General features: G+C 40.2%; 1 protein-coding gene and 1 long non-coding RNA gene across 2 annotated transcripts; both read left to right on the top strand.

Moving 5' to 3' along the window:
• The first annotated feature begins 1,723 nt into the window (after window positions 1–1,723).
• Window positions 1,724–6,200, top strand: LOC138411522 (uncharacterized). Its single transcript, XR_011244146.1, has 2 exons — window positions 1,724–1,850; window positions 2,756–6,200. It is a non-coding gene; the product is annotated as an uncharacterized lncRNA (long non-coding RNA).
• A 2,305-nt stretch (window positions 6,201–8,505) lies between these two features.
• On the top strand, window positions 8,506–15,708 carry hdac3 (histone deacetylase 3). Its single transcript, XM_020085567.2, has 15 exons — window positions 8,506–8,733; window positions 9,363–9,445; window positions 9,571–9,713; window positions 10,242–10,323; window positions 11,462–11,518; window positions 11,612–11,667; window positions 11,764–11,897; window positions 12,079–12,159; window positions 12,294–12,367; window positions 12,513–12,577; window positions 12,783–12,872; window positions 13,757–13,815; window positions 14,095–14,174; window positions 14,424–14,581; window positions 14,685–15,708. The coding sequence occupies exons 1-15, from the start codon at window positions 8,679–8,681 to the stop codon at window positions 14,752–14,754; spliced, it is 1,287 nt and encodes a 428-aa protein (XP_019941126.1). The 5' UTR covers window positions 8,506–8,678; the 3' UTR covers window positions 14,755–15,708.
• Window positions 15,709–16,238: the final 530 nt, after the last annotated feature.

Below are 16,238 nucleotides of genomic sequence, written 5' to 3'. Positions count from 1 at the left end.
AACACAAAAGCATATTATCAGATGTTATCATGAACTTTTTGGAAAATGAACACTTATTTCAAATTTGATTCTTGTAAACTATTTTAAAAAGGTTGGGACATTAAAGCTTTACCACTTTGTAATGTTGCCATTCCTTTTCAAAACACGTCAAAGACCTTCAGGGACTCAAGACACCAAGTGACGAATGGTTTCAGGTGTAATTGTTTCCCATTCTTCCTGCAAACAAGTCTTAAGTTGTGCAACAGTACAGTGGCCAAGTCCAGACCAACGCAGGCCAGTCCAGCACCCGCACCCTCTTCTAATAGCCATGCCTTTTGCAATGTGTTTTTGCATTGTCTTGTTCACTTGTACATGGATGTCTCTGGAAAAGATATCATCTTGAAGGCACCATATACTGCTCCAAAATCTCTATGTATTTTTCTGCATTAATGGTGCCATCACAGAGGTGTACGTAATCTACGTAATCTTTGCCAAGGGCACTGACACAACCCCATACCATGACAGACCCTGGCTGATAACAGTCTAGATGGTCCTTTTCATATTTGGTCTGGAGCACACAGCGTCCATTTCTTCCAAAAAAGCCTGAAATACTGACTGGTCTATACACGTTTCCACAGTGTTATGGTCCATCCCAGATGCCTTTGAGTCCAGAGCATAGACTGTATATAAAGATGGACGTAGTGTCCGTGACGTCACCCGTTGGTTTCTGAAGAGTGCAAATGAGGCTCGTAGTGGGCGTTTCACCCGGCGCCATCTTGCCGGGGCCTGGCTCCTCCTAGTTCCGGGCGAACCCACAAATGGGCAAAACGGAGGCGCGCGTGTGGACGCTAGGCGGGCCGACTGAAGACTGACAACTGAGCTACGCCCACAGAGCTCATCGTTACCTGGTTAGCTCAGGCTAAGGAGCTAGGCTAAATGCTACCCGCGACTGCTAACCGGCTAGCGCTGCGGTGTTAGTGCTCCGGGATGGTCGCGGTCGTAACATCCTACCGAACAGCGGTAAGTTACCCTGAAACTTTACAACAACAAAACCTATTGATTTATTTATTATTATAATCATACCACATATACTTACATTCCTCAAGTGGTTTTTGATGTTATTGTGGTAATTCACCGTTTATTTAACACGTCTGATGAAGTTTGAAGCAAGTTAACTAGCTTTAGTAAAGAGTTGTGTTTTGTCATTTGATTGTAATTTTATTAAGTTAATATTAATAAGCTGCATGTGATACAGACTTGTATAACCGCCATTACTATTACAACCTCTTTTTTTTAGCCTGTTATGGAATTCACAGTGAATTAGACTCAGTGCAGATGTGTAATTATATAACAGTTTAGATGTGATTATAATCTCCACACACCACTGTTGTAAACAGTGCTCATATTTATTATATATGTATCTGTTTTAACACTGAGAGAAGTTGAGGGACTTGAAGTGGACTGTTATCAACAGCACTGTGAGAGATTATCACCCTTTAATATTACAGATGTGGTAGAAAGACATTTTATATATTTATACAATGTTTATTTCTTTTAGTACATCAGTTTGGCTGAAATCTGTGGTGCTTCCACCTGCTGAACACAGAATAAACTGTAGGTACCCGTCTTGGCTGCTTAACACAGCTGATATTACATGTGTCAAAATTATTGTAATGATTGTATTGTACAGTATCTGTCAATAATCATGTTTTTCCTCTGTTCCTTAATATCTACAGATGTGACAATGATTTTAGCATAAAACATCCTTTAACATGACTTTTTTCATTTCATGAGGCACTGCAACACCTGATGTCCTCAGAATCCACTGTGGCCGCAGCAACATGGTGGAGATCGGCAGCTTCTACATAAAAGTATGGCATTATTGCAGAGATACGTGTTACTTTCAAACAAAGTCTGTGTCCTTATATTCTGTGGATATTCAAATATGTATCTGAATATGGTTTGGGATTAAACAGTCTACTACAATGAATGTGCGGTATGGAGTTCTTTCACATTAAAAGTATTGCATATATAATGTAATGCATCATGTGCAATAATTTGCTTTAATTGTTGGTAAGTTATGAAAACAGGTCTATACCTGGTAGGTAAACTGTTCATTCATAAATAAAGTTCAGCTCAATAAGTTTCACACTGCAGCAGCTGCACTGACGTTATTTCTGAAACAATAATCTAATAAAACATTATTACTGAAGTTACTCACAGTAACGTAGTCAAGCCAAATAGGTTGGCGAGCTGAACAACTTTACATAACGTTAGATATCTAACTTGATGATATTCACTAAACACACAGTCGCCTTCAGTTTAAAAGATTTATCACCATAAACTCTAACACTCCTCTCTCCGCTGTGTGAACGCTTCATGTCGGGTTAATAACTCTCGTCCCTCCCGTTAGCATCGCCGTTACTGCTGGTATCTTGCCTGAAGGTTAGCGGAGCTAAGCTAACCAGCCAGGTACAGACACAATGATACGTGTTTGGGAAGTGCGAGAGCTTGGAGAAGGTCAAAGCCTTCACTCCCTAGACATCACAGACATGAGACTGCGTAAGCAGGCAATACTGTCTCCATGACTAGAAAATACATTTGATTGTTTAGGAACAAACACAACCAGTATCTAATAATTTTGGGATTATTTTGATTTTCTAATTGAGATTATATGTGAGTTCGTATCATTGTGATATTTGTTATATTTTGAGTATCTTGTTTTCATATGGTTTTATGTTCCAATAACTGTTCCTCTCTGTCTGCTTACTTCCAGGAGCTGAGGGCCTCACTGGTGACCTGCCCCTCTATTTCGGTGATGGTGTCCTTTTGTGTGTAGTGTCCTTCCACTCCTTTTTGGCTTTGCCCTTGTGTGTGTGTGCGTGTGTGCTTAGTGTTTTACATGTGGACTGTGGTGCTCCCATTTTAGTTGACGCCTTCACTCCCCCCTCACTCACCTTAACCATAGCGGCCCCAGCCCTGGAGGAAGCCCAGTGTTTTTTTTTTGGTATTAAGTAACAAGACTCCGTTTTAGGTTAAATTCCCACTGTTCTTGATATTTATGAAATAAACTTTTGTAAATTTTTTTGATTGGAAACACGTCTCCTGCCTTCTCAGTAAAACAAACTTGTGTTGTCCTTGGTTTAGAATATTTTTATTTATTGCTTTCCTCAAAAATGTACTTGTTCTCTTCTTTTCGTTGTTGGTTTTGGTTACTTCTTGATTTGAGTTAAATTATAATTTAAGTACTCCCTCGCACTCCATAAGAGGTCATCGCTGAAAGCCATTTGTAGCTTGGTCTTGAAAATAGCCGCCATCTCATTGCGTAGGGAAGAGAGCAGCACGTCCTTGAAACCAGAGGAGGTAGTGTTACCTGTTGAGGTGGCGGCACCGTCCGGGCGTGCGGAGACACCATGAGGCGGGGATGCGGTGTGCATAGCAGGCTGTTGTGGTTGTGCAGAAAATATCACACCAAAAGAGAACATATAAATGTGCCTTTCTCAGGTTTGTAGTGACTGTTGCAGAAGTTCAGAAAGTCGCGTTTTACTCCATTGATTGCTTTGCCCAAACTTCCCATAAAGTTATTATTATTAGGGAGTGGAGGAGCGGAGTAGCGTGAGTGAATTTGAGTAAGTTAAGGAACAGGCGGGCATCTGCATTCTGGATGATCTGTCTCTGCTTATCTTCTTCACTTTTTTTCCTGCTTAATTTCATCTAACTTTGTCTTCTGCTTATCTTCTTCTTCCCTTCCCTTTGTCTTCTTTTCTTTCTCTTTTTGTCCCTTTGTCTTCTGCTTATCTTCTTCTTCCCTTTGTCTTTTTCTTCCCATTCCTTTGTCTTCTTTTTCCTTACGTACTTTTTTTCCTTTGTCTTCTGCTGGTCAGAACTGATGTTCTTTTAAAGCTCATGACTGACAGACTCTTCATCAGTACTGTCATCATTGGGTGTGATGGCAGCTGCAGCTCCAAGGCTTGAAGAAAAGGACGCTGACTCTTCATCAGCACTGTCATCCTCGGGTCTGTTGGGTGCAGGATCCTTTGGATTCTTCAATCTCTGTGGCGCCTCAGTCCCAGAAAGTGTCGAATTCTCTTCCAGAGAGAAGGCTTTTTCTCCTGCACCCCTTTTCTTTCCTTTTCACCAGCACTGTCATCCTCGGGTCTGTTGGGTGCAGGATCCTTTGGCTTCTTCAATCTCTGTGGTTTCCTCAGTCCCAGAAAGTGTCGAATTCTCATCCAGAGAGAAGGCTTTTTCTCCTGCACCCCTTTTCTTTCCTTTTCAGCAGCCTGATTCTTCTTCTGGATTGAAGTTTTAGACGGCTCTGTCTTCTGCGTTACCTCTTCTTCATTTGAGATTGTTTTCAGTATATTTGCCATGTCAACCATTCTAAAAAAAGGATGTTTAAGGGCTACACTGGGACTAATTCTACGCTTAGCATCAGGACGTAGACAACATTTTACGAGGTCTAAAAATGCCATCCTGTCAAGGTCTTTGTGGTTGTCTGTTAATCCCTGTAGCACGTCTCCTAAATTCCTTGAACATTCCATGGAAAATTGTGGCTTTAGGCCATTTACCTCCTGGTACTCTTTTGGTGTCCTCAGTCTCCACCCGGTTTTCTTATTGAAGATAAAATACCTCCAGCTGTATACTCCAGACCACAGTACCTGATCCCCTGGCCATCCAGGTTCAACCAGTTGGTCCGCAATAGTTTTTATCCAACTATAAGCACAATCATAAAGGTGTGGATTTTGTCCAAGATAGAGGTAAAGCATGATGCAACCCACTCCCCACATATCGACAGCTTCGGACAAGGGGAGGCCCAAGGTTGATTCCGGTGCTGTGTATTCCTTCTGCGTACTCTGTGTATTTCCATATTTCACTTGGCTCTCTTGGAATGCATGGCCAAAATTGATCAGCTTGATCTCGAATGGTTTATCCTTGTGATTGACAAGCATTAGGTTCTCAAGTTTTAAGTCAGTATGCACAATGCCCATACTATGTATGGCCTCAACGGAGACCAGCAGCTGGTGTATCACAAGTCGAATTTCATCGAAAGTCAGTGGCATCCATTCCCTCTCACACATCAGGTCACTAAGTTTGACAATATGTTTCTCTGAGTCAAGTTCCCTGACCGCCTCCAACTTCGCCACTTCTTGAAGGAAACAATCTTCATTCAGTTTTGGGATTTGGACCGTCACCATCTCAGCCATGTCAACACTGAAACAGTTGAGGATTTGGCAGTCACGTGGATTACTGTGCGTGCCCATTATCAGGTAGGAGTTGGTATCGCTCCTAAAAAAAACAGTCTCCTCCAGCTCCTTTTCGGACATTGGCAGATAATTTGGACTGGAAGTTGACATTGTCGTTGTGGTAGTTTTTCAGGAAAAGGTTTCCAAATACTGATCAAGCTTCTTCTTCTTCGTCTTTACTTCTATCGTGTATTGGCTGGTGGCAATATGTACTAGTTGTTCAAAATCATCAAAGGAGACTCAATTCTAGAGAATAAAGACAACATAAATGTGATGATGTCACACTCCAAAGTCAAAGGAATGTAATGATGTCACACTACAAAAATCAAAGGAATGTAATGATGTCACGGGTGGATTTAATGGGGGTCTAGACACCCCATCCTGGGAGTTGTCCCCTTCCTTATATTGCAAAGATAACTCGACTGGTCTTAATAGTGAAATAATATGCACTAAGAGAACTTGCTCATTACACGATACATAATCAAAAAAAGTTGAGATGGTATGTTACATTTAAAATTAAAAATTACTACAGATTTATATATCATCTTTGACCTGTATTACAATAAAAACAACACAAAAGCATATTATCAGATGTTATCATGAACTTTTTGGAAAATGAACACTTATTTCAAATTTGATTCTTGTAAACTATTTTAAAAAGGTTGGGACATTAAAGCTTTACCACTTTGTAATGTTGCCATTCCTTTTCAAAACACGTCAAAGACCTTCAGGGACTCAAGACACCAAGTGACAAATGGTTTCAGGTGTAATTGTTTCCCATTCTTCCTGCAAACAAGTCTTAAGTTGTGCAACAGTACAGTGGCCAAGTCCAGACCAACGCAGGCCAGTCCAGCACCCGCACCCTCTTCTAATAGCCATGCCTTTTGTAATGTGTTTTTGCATTGTCTTGTTCACTTGTACATGGATGTCTCTGGAAAAGATATCATCTTGAAGGCAGCATATACTGCTCCAAAATCTCTATGTATTTTTCTGCATTAATGGTGCCATCACAGAGGTGTACGTAATCTATGTAATCTTTGCCAAGGGCACTGACACAACCCCATACCATGACAGACCCTGGCTGATAACAGTCTAGATGGTCCTTTTCATATTTGGTCCAGAGCACACGGCGTACATTTCTCCCAAAAAAGCCTTGAAATAATGACTTGTCCGACACACACACATTTCCACAGTGTTATGGTCCATCCCAGATGCCTTCGAGTCCAGAGAAGTGGACGGTATAATTATAAATAAAATTAAGTTGACCATACAAAACATGAAATAACTTAACATACTGTCTGCAATGAAATACAAGTTAAGTAAAATTTAGAAATCACTTATTCTCTGTTGCCGACCCTGCCTGTCTCCGACTTACCTTACCTCTTCTGAAACCTGGTAATCACCTCTGCCTTCCGTCCCCGTCTTTTGCCTTTTTGTCTTTAGTATTGTCTACCACCTCATCTGCTGTGAGCCAGTGAATAAAGACTGTTACCAACTGTCCGACGCTGTTTATGCTGTATTTGGTCTCTCCAGGGTTCCGCCAGAGTACCATGACTTCCGAGAGGTCTTCAGTAAGGCCAAGGCCACCTCTCTGCCCCCTCACCATCCCTTCGATCGGCCATTGACCTACAGCCTGGCACCAGCCCAACTCGAGGTTGTCTGTACTCCATGTCTGCAGAAATACTGAATAAAAACACTGCTTGTTTTACAGTTAATTCAAGGATTGCGCGCCGACACAGTGATGAGACGTTCAGGTGACTAAAACTAGTAATTTGAGTGCAGCACTGCGCGCAACACATGGATGAGTACAGGTGGAATAGACACAGAGTTGTGTCAATTAGTAGAGACAGATGTTAAGAAAATGGATGCAATGAGTAAACACACAAAATGAATATGTTTACTTAGATTACTTTTTCATTTTAAGAACCTAATCTTCTTAAGATCAAATATAATCTGTAACACAAAAGTGTAACAATGTTCAGAGCTCACACTAAACATCTCCGGGGAGCTTGTTGGAGAAAGAAAAGAAAGAAAGAGAAAGAAAAACACTGGGCCAGATACTAAGTCTAGACTTCTTTTCCAACATGTGTACTATGCTATTACAGGAGTGTCAATAGTTGTTCAAAAGAATTCACTGGAGATGGTCAGAGTTCAGTGCAGAAGAGTTTATTCTTTCACAAGATGTAAACCTTCTGCTTATATTGCCCACTGTCCTCTCTGCTCCTGCCCTTTCAGCCAATCAGGAGGTGGTTTCTCCACCATCAAAACATTTGCTTTGTCTCAAACATAATGGTGTCATACTTTTCCAAATTGAATTTGTCTCCCACAACAGTTTCACAATGAGTTGATTCTAATAGTGTATAGAGTAGTGATTGACTTTTGACACCATTTATCTTTGGGGGGTCGTGGAGCGTTTCTAACTCCATTAGATTTGGGAGATGTCTATCTGCTTTTTTTTAATGATAACATTTCTTCTGTACTGGATATATTTGCAACAAATGATCTACCTAGTAAGGGCATTTACTTGCAACAAAGGATCTGTTCACCTGTGGCCTTAACCCATATGGTGGGTGCTTGTCATCAATTAGTATAACACATAATCAATTTAACATGCTTAGCTTTGTGATTGCTGTCCCAATGCTTGTTTTTAATTAGACATTTTCAAAAGTCATATACAGTATCAGATGCTTGTCTCAAACAGTACCAATACAAACAGTAAAAACTATCATTAACAAATACAGTCACAAAACATGGCAAGAATACTGGGATTTAAAACAGGAAGACACAAAAATTATAAAATCGTAGTGACAAGTTCCCCAACAAATGTCTAATAATCCATGCGGCCCAGGAGATAACTAATTGTAAGCATATGACTGCTCTGTTTTATTCATCCATTGTGAAGTCCTCAATCGCTCCAGAAGTCACTGTCGATTTGAGGGATACATTTTTTAATTTGATTTAATAAAGTATCTGAATCTTCAGCAGAAAATGAAGAGTTGTAGAGGTTTTAATAGACATGACTTATTTATTTTGGGTCTGAGCATGGGTCAGGATTTATCAGAGAGTTTGTCCTGAATTCCTCTCCTCTCTTTTTTTCTACTCTGCAGCAACACACTAAATGTTCTCATTTCCTTCAATCCACTCAGATCTCGACCTGATATATGCTCCTCGATCTTTTCTGTTGTAAATATTGGCATTTTGGATTGTGTGGAGGAAAGTTTAATTTTGTAATTCTCTGTGTCTGGGTGTTATTTCTATCTCTAATTGTCTTTTCTCCTCCCACGCAATTCAGCTGCTCCCCCTCCCCTCGCCGTCAGTGCTGTCGCGGTCTGATGACGCAAAAGCTTGGTTTTCACCATGGCGGCTCTCTGCTAATTGAAGAGAAATGCGGGGTTTTTAGCTGCAGAAACACTTTGTTACGGGGGGAAACAGCCAGAAGATATTTCTTTCAGGATGACCAACAGGACATCCTACTTTTACGACCCCGACGTGGGCAACTTTCATTACGGTGGGTTTTGTTGTCTCAATGAGCAGGCCTACAAAGGGAACGGTGCTGATGTTAGCCAGCTACATGCTAATATCCTCAGGCTGCTGTTTTTATTTTTACATGACTGTTTTTGCATCTCACGCTCTTACTGTTGTTTTGTGGGGTTCGTCGTGTAGGTTTTGACTGAAGCGGGTTTAACACCCATAGCTATGCGATTGTAAACATCCCAAAATAATTGCTAGCTTACGTCACAATACATACTTTAGTCATATGTAAACTCTTGTTTTTGTTGTCTGTCCATGTATATAAAGTGCTTCCGGTGCATGGTTGACTTACAGTTACGTGCTCCACTCGATCCGACATGTACACAAACTCTCTCTCTACGGTTTTCTTCTTAGTAATAATTAGTTAATTATGTTTAACCTTTGCAACCGCACATCGCGCTGAACAGTTAATCTGTTATTGATGCTTTGTTGTCTAAATCTTGTGTTATAGTGTCATTTCATTTTGCTAGGATTGACTGAGTCATGATAATGCTCCATCAGTGTGGTTCTGCAACTTGACGACTTGCTGCACGTCCTTGGAGTCTTATGAACTACGAATACACTGGTGAAGTAACTGTACTAAAATGTGGAAACTGTCTCTGCCAGGTGCTGGCCACCCCATGAAGCCTCACCGCTTGTCTCTGACTCACAGTCTGGTTTTGCACTATGGACTTTACAAGAAAATGATGGTGAGCAGCACAAAGACATGGATCTAGGGATTCAGACCCTGACGATGCTTCTCATACTGAAGTAATGGTTGACTACTATTGCCAAAAAAAGAAAGACATTACAGTGTCTTTTTTGTGTTTGTTAGGTGTTCAAGCCATACAAAGCATCTCAGCATGACATGTGTCGTTTCCACTCTGAAGACTACATAGACTTTCTGCAGAAGGTCAGCCCCAACAACATGCAGGGCTTCACAAAGAGCCTCAACACATTCAATGTGGGAGATGACTGGTGAGTATTTTTTTTATTCTAAAAACTATTTGCTTCAAGAAATAGTAATAAGATTTCAGTGACATTCATTGCACAGTTAACATAGCACACAAAAATCCCATGGTTACATATTTGTTACCAGTTCCAGGATGTCTCATTTCCTCTGTTACCCGGATACTTGAATATCTCATCATTATTAAGAGACAATACAAGAGACAGAGAAGAACCACTTAAACTGCTGACACAGGCCCCTCCCCTCCACCCAATTCAAGCCAATGGTCTGCTTCAAAACAGAAGATCAAGAAACATTCTAAGCCAGTCATATTGTTCCACAGTCTTGCTCATGTGTAGAGGAAGTACAGCCTGTAGCCAAAAACACTGTAACCGCCCCTTTGGCGTAGCAAAGATGGCTGCCGGGTGGCGCGACTTTCCTAAATGTCATTCAGCAGTGTACATGTCAGAATTCTTCACTTAATAAACTAGTGTATAATCACTGTTATTAGAGAGCGGACTAAACCATACTCAACATACTCTGTGTCCATGTTTTAGTCCTGTGTTTCCAGGTCTATTTGAGTTCTGCTCAAGATACACTGGAGCATCTTTACAGGGAGCGACACAGCTTAACCACAAGGTAACTCATGTGATGCAACACAGCTGTTGTCAGTTCTGCTGCAGTGAAAATCATTGGTCTGTACTGTTTAACAAGCACTGATTTATTTGATTTAGTTTTGTTATTATTTCCATTTATCTTCCTGTCCTGCCTTGAATCTGTTGCTCAACAGCTGCTGATTGCTGATATGTGCATCAGATGATAGTGTTAACCCTTCTTTGCTTTACTGAAGCTAGGGCTGTGCAAAAATATCAAGACCATTGCCTAATGCAATTTTTGGGGGTGAAATGGATGTTTGAGCATAGAGTTCAAGGTTCCAAGTTCAAAAGCCACAGTGCTACCGACACAACAATGTTACATTGTGAAAATATACATGCTTTTATATTCACATTAAAGACTAGCTGAGCACATGATACATCGCTCATATCAGCTTTTTGTTGCAATAGCAGGGGTGAAAATAAGTCGGCATGGTCTGATACTGCGCAACACTAAAACATTCAGAGCTGGTACACAGTAGGGCTGCGTGATATATGGAATACATTACATTAAAGAAGAGAATAGATAGAGAACCTCCTCCTGACTCCCATGAAAACTTTTTAATTCATCACTATGAGAGGTGGACTATATAAAAGAATTGTATAGCTTTTTTATGATAGTCCCAGAACCCGAGGGAAAAGTAACAACGTGTAACAAAATGTAGCACACACGCACACATACATACACACTGACTCCACAGTGCTCGCTCTTTTACTCTCTCACACACACGCACACACACAAATGGTGTAATCCGACATGTGCAAACTTAGTCTTGGTAAAAACAACAGAATCTGTAAACTTAATGAATGAATGAAGATAGCCGCACACACTCGGTTTGGCCTGATCAGGTTCGCAGTGTGCAGCACGAATGAAAGAGCTGCTAAAAAAAAAAGTAAAATAACTCTTTTATCGTCCAGTGGATGGATGGAGCTGTGTATGTCTCCCTGGGTGTCTGCCATGGGCTGTTGGTGATGCCAGGCTTTGTGCACTCTGGGGTTCTTGGGTCCGTGCCCCAGAATTTTGTATTTTCACGTTTTCAGTAAAACTTACATAGTAGCGTGATATTAATCCAGAGGTCCTTGTCTTTTGTGACTGATGATCATTTCTGCTCTGTCTTTTTCAGATCTGTGACATTGCCATTAACTGGGCTGGAGGTTTACATCATGCCAAGAAATTTGAGGTCAGAACAGAGTTTAGTGAATTGGTTGCCATCTCGGTATATTTTGCTGTGAGTTTCTTTACTTATTTAAAGATGAGTTTCCTGTGTTTGCAGGCGTCTGGGTTTTGCTACGTAAACGACATTGTCATAAGTATCCTGGAGCTACTCAAGTAAGAACCCACTCCTCCTCTGGATTTTATAGTTCCTGAGTCTCTTTTTACAACTGACCCATGTTTTGTGTGTGTGTGTGTGTGTGTTGATTACAGATACCACCCTAGGGTTCTGTACATCGACATAGACATTCACCATGGCGACGGTGTTCAGGAAGCCTTTTACTTGACTGACCGTGTCATGACTGTGTCCTTCCACAAATATGGGAACTACTTTTTTCCAGGAACAGGTGTGAGCTGTTTTGAGCATCTAGCAAATATTTTAGCGTGGAAATATTTTGTGTTTTCTTAATTTAGAGTAAACCATGGAAAGTAAGGTGCAAATTCTTTTTTGTAACTAAACAAACTTATTAAGACAAGTGTGAGTTAACACAGATTGTGTGTGTGTGTGTGTGTGTGTGTTTCCTATAGGTGACATGTATGAGGTTGGGGCAGAGAGCGGACGATACTACTGCCTCAATGTTCCTCTTAGAGACGGCATTGATGACCAGAGTGAGTTCACTTCATGTGAAAATCTGATTATTGAGACCTAACACTTATGCAGGTTTTTGTGTATCATACATGATCAGTACCACTGTCAGCTGGTCATAGGAAGAACTAGAGCCAGTGTGTGTTTGTGTTTTCAGGCTACAGACACTTGTTCCAGCCAGTTATTAAACAGGTGGTGGATTTCTACCAACCCACCTGTATCGTTTTACAGGTCAGTCTGTTTGTCTGAGTCTTCATCTATTGAATTACCAGTTCATGAGTCATTTACTCTTCAGGTTTAGGACCTGATGCAGCTCTTTGAGAATTGGAGTAAATCTTTTGTGAGGATTGTTAACACATAATGTTTCTGGTGGCAGTGTGGAGCAGATTCTCTAGGCTGTGACAGACTGGGCTGCTTCAACCTCAGTATACGAGGACACGGGTGAGACAGGCTTATTTCATTCAAGAGTTTGGTTTGAAACATTATCAGTTTTGCTTATTCGAGCTAGTGTTTAGTTGTATGTGTTGTCCTTGTAAACATTGTAACAGATGACTAATTGTTTACAGTGTATATAACTGTTGTTTTTCAAGAAAGAGGGAGCCTGTATGTGTATTAATCTGTGTATGCTTTGCCTTGTGTTGTGCAGTGAGTGTGTGGAGTTTGTAAAGAGCTTTAAGATTCCACTGTTGGTCCTGGGAGGAGGAGGATACACAGTGAGGAACGTGGCTCGCTGCTGGTGAGTCTAATAAACAGTGTGTCAGAGCGCTGTTTGATTCCACATATCTGTGTCCAATTAAACACTTAAAGCTATGGAGGCAGTTGTGGATATTGATTTTTTTTTACAGTGGCCAATACCACTGAATGTGCATCAAGCACGTGAGAGCTGACATTAACAAGCAGTTTAACAGGGAATGTCAACAACTGTGGATTTAACTGATGAAATAAAATTAGTTAATGCTCCTGATTAGTTTTGGGTATCGTTTGGGTTTTTCCCAACATCAGTGCTAAATTGATACTTTAAACTGTATCTTGAAATCTGGCGAATTAGAAGTTGAAATTTTTGATTTTAACTGTCAACAGTCCAGTGCACATTCCAGTATCGGAATCCTTTTTCGTGAAATACAACCACACTTTGAACCGTGTAGCTCTTGGCATTTTGTTGTTGTGTCGACTTGTGACGACTCATGTTTGAAGTAGCTACTAGTTAACTGTAAGCTAGCATGCTGCCAGAGTGTGTATTTTCACAGTCGAGGGTAATGTTAACAAGGCACACGCTGGGACTTTTATGTTCCCTGTAAGCAGTGCAACCATTTCAATACAGAGATCAGGCAGCTGAAAATATAGAAGCACGTACCTGATTGGCATCAGATTTCCTCAGCCCTAATCCTGATAGTCGGATGAGTCATCTGAGTTATACAAGAGGAGAAAAGACACTGACAATCGAGATATTTAAATGAATAAATACCAAGAATTTCTTTTGACATATTTAGAAACCAACAAGAGAGAAATTAGGAATGAACACTGGTTCACAACAAAGAAACTTGCCATAACTGTATTTGAATACCAGTCATTGGTTTTTGCTTTGTCACTGAATATAATTTCTGTGCTGTTGTGTTGTAGGACCTTTGAAACATCTCTGTTGGTGGATGAATCCATCAGTGATGAGCTGCCTTATAGCGGTGAGTTGTACTGACTTCATGTAAACTTAATATCAAGCCCTCTGTTGTTATTACATATGCTGCACCTCAATGGGGTTTTGTTCCAGTATTAGAATAATGTTGTTTTAATGCGCTCAAAGAGTTGATTCATATTGAGCATTGTTTAGCGGCGCTAATCTGTGGGAAGTTCAGTGAAGCTACTAGTTTTACATATAGTTGAAGGTTAACAGTGATTTGATCTGCCAATCTGTTTTCTTTTGTGGATCTTTTCCAACTTTCTCTTGTTTCTGCTACCTCTAGAGTATTTTGAATACTTTGCTCCAGACTTCACGCTGCATCCTGATGTTAGCACCAGGATAGAGAACCAGAACTCCAGACAGGTGAAACATCAACACACACTCACACAGAGGCGACTGTGTTTTAACAGTTCTTATAGTTGTGAAAATGCTCCACAGTGTCTGAAACACCTGAGATGTTTTGATTTGGATTGGTTATATTCAGGAAACTTTAACGCAGATTGTAAGTCTTTATCCAGGTGTTTCAGGGACGATGTTGTGTCTGATGATATGACAATATTACATCAGCACATCTGCTTTGCGATCATTTTACGAGTGTGTATGTCGTTGCAGTACTTGGAGCAGATCCGTCAGACAGTGTTTGAGAACTTGAAGATGTTGAACCACGCACCTAGCGTCCAGATACACGACGTTCCCTCTGACATGCTGAACTACGAACGCAATGATGAGCCTGACCCTGACGAGAGGGGGGCTGAGGAAAACTACACCAGGTCAGTGTCCCTGCACAGGGCTTAAAATAAGTGCAGCATGTGCATTGAAATGTTATGCAGTTGTCCTGTATCTGACTGGCTTTCAATAATGTCACTTCCTCAGGCCAGAGGCAGCCAATGAGTTCTACGATGGTGACCACGACAACGACAAAGAGAGTGACGTAGAAATTTGATCTATGAGGACAGAGAGGGGGGTGGAGCTTTTCCTTGCAGCCTTGTGTTTGCATCAGCTGCAGACTCCAAGCATTACGTCCTAAAAGAACTTTCAGGAAGGACGGCACCCTCAACTTCTCTGTCTGCTGTTACTAGTTTTTTCGATCCGTCTTTCCACACTGAGATCATGACTGTTCTACCATAACTCAACAGAACAAAAATCATGTTGACTCTGTTTTTATACAGTAGTTTTCTCACTTTTTGGGGTTCTGAGTCAACATGTCAAATATTGTAACAGGAACAGTCCAGGTTTTCAGAATAATGGATGATAAAACATACATGTACATAAGGTATATCAGCTGTGTTATGTCTATTCCTGTAAAAAAAGATTAGTATGAAGGATAAGATGCTCCTTCGTACTAACAAAATGTAGATGTAGATTTTGATAAAAACCTGTTTCGTATTTTTTCCTCTGAAAATTATAACGATGCTTTTGAAAGAGGAAAATGTCAATGAAATACATTTTTATGAATTTCACTCAACAGGATTTGTCGCCTTCACAACTCTGAAATGATCCAGAGCAGGGCATTTTCACCATTTTGGATTTTTACATGTGAAAATCTGTAAATAAGATCGCTGGCTTGAACTGATCCAAACAGAATCTACTCATGTCTGTTCTTTACTGTATATATATACAAACGTATGAGCTGTAAGTGTAATGTAGTAGAGGACAACTGGTGACAAGGCAGGTAGTTTGGTAGTGAATCTGTACAGAAGTAGGTGTTGTCAGATGTCCTTCACTGTGCAGCTTCATTACAGAAGTATATTAGTGGCAACTAAATGGTGTATGAAGCCACAGTAGAAATGATTTCTATCGTCCACCATCTCCTCTTTTAGCCCAAAACAAGTTTAATGTGATTTTTTGATATTGTCAACAACCTTAGTTTTTAATAAAAAGAACAATTTGAACTGTTCATGTGTAGTTGATATTTTATGTTTTGAACCCAGCCACCAGAAGGCGACATACTTCTTAATGAGCACCGTCAGATCACTGTCTAATCCTTAAAAAAACACAATACAGGACTTAAGTTCAAATTCATACCTTCATTCACTGTATATTAGAGACCAACTTTAGAAACACGGAGAAGTAGCACCAGCTTAAATTCAGACACATTTAAATTCTGAAGCTCAAACATAAGATCTTCCCCCTTTCTACTAGAAGCTAAAGAAAAGGAGGGACATATTTTATGCCTTAGTCTACTTTTACTATACTACTTGTCATTTTTGTCGATACCAAAATTATATTTTGACTTTATACTTTATTTTAATGCTTTACTATACTGTGACATTTTTACAATGTCTACCTAGACTTTTACATCTTTATGATGACTTACTATACTATGAAATTCTTATCACTTACTATACAATAACAATTTTACTATGATTTACTGTAGGATGACATTTTATGACTAACTATACTATGACATTTTTATCATCACTATAC

This window comes from Paralichthys olivaceus, chromosome 9, assembly GCF_024713975.1.
Source record: "Paralichthys olivaceus isolate ysfri-2021 chromosome 9, ASM2471397v2, whole genome shotgun sequence".
NCBI lineage: Eukaryota > Metazoa > Chordata > Actinopteri > Pleuronectiformes > Paralichthyidae > Paralichthys > Paralichthys olivaceus.
This window is presented reverse-complemented; position numbering and strand designations above follow the sequence as displayed.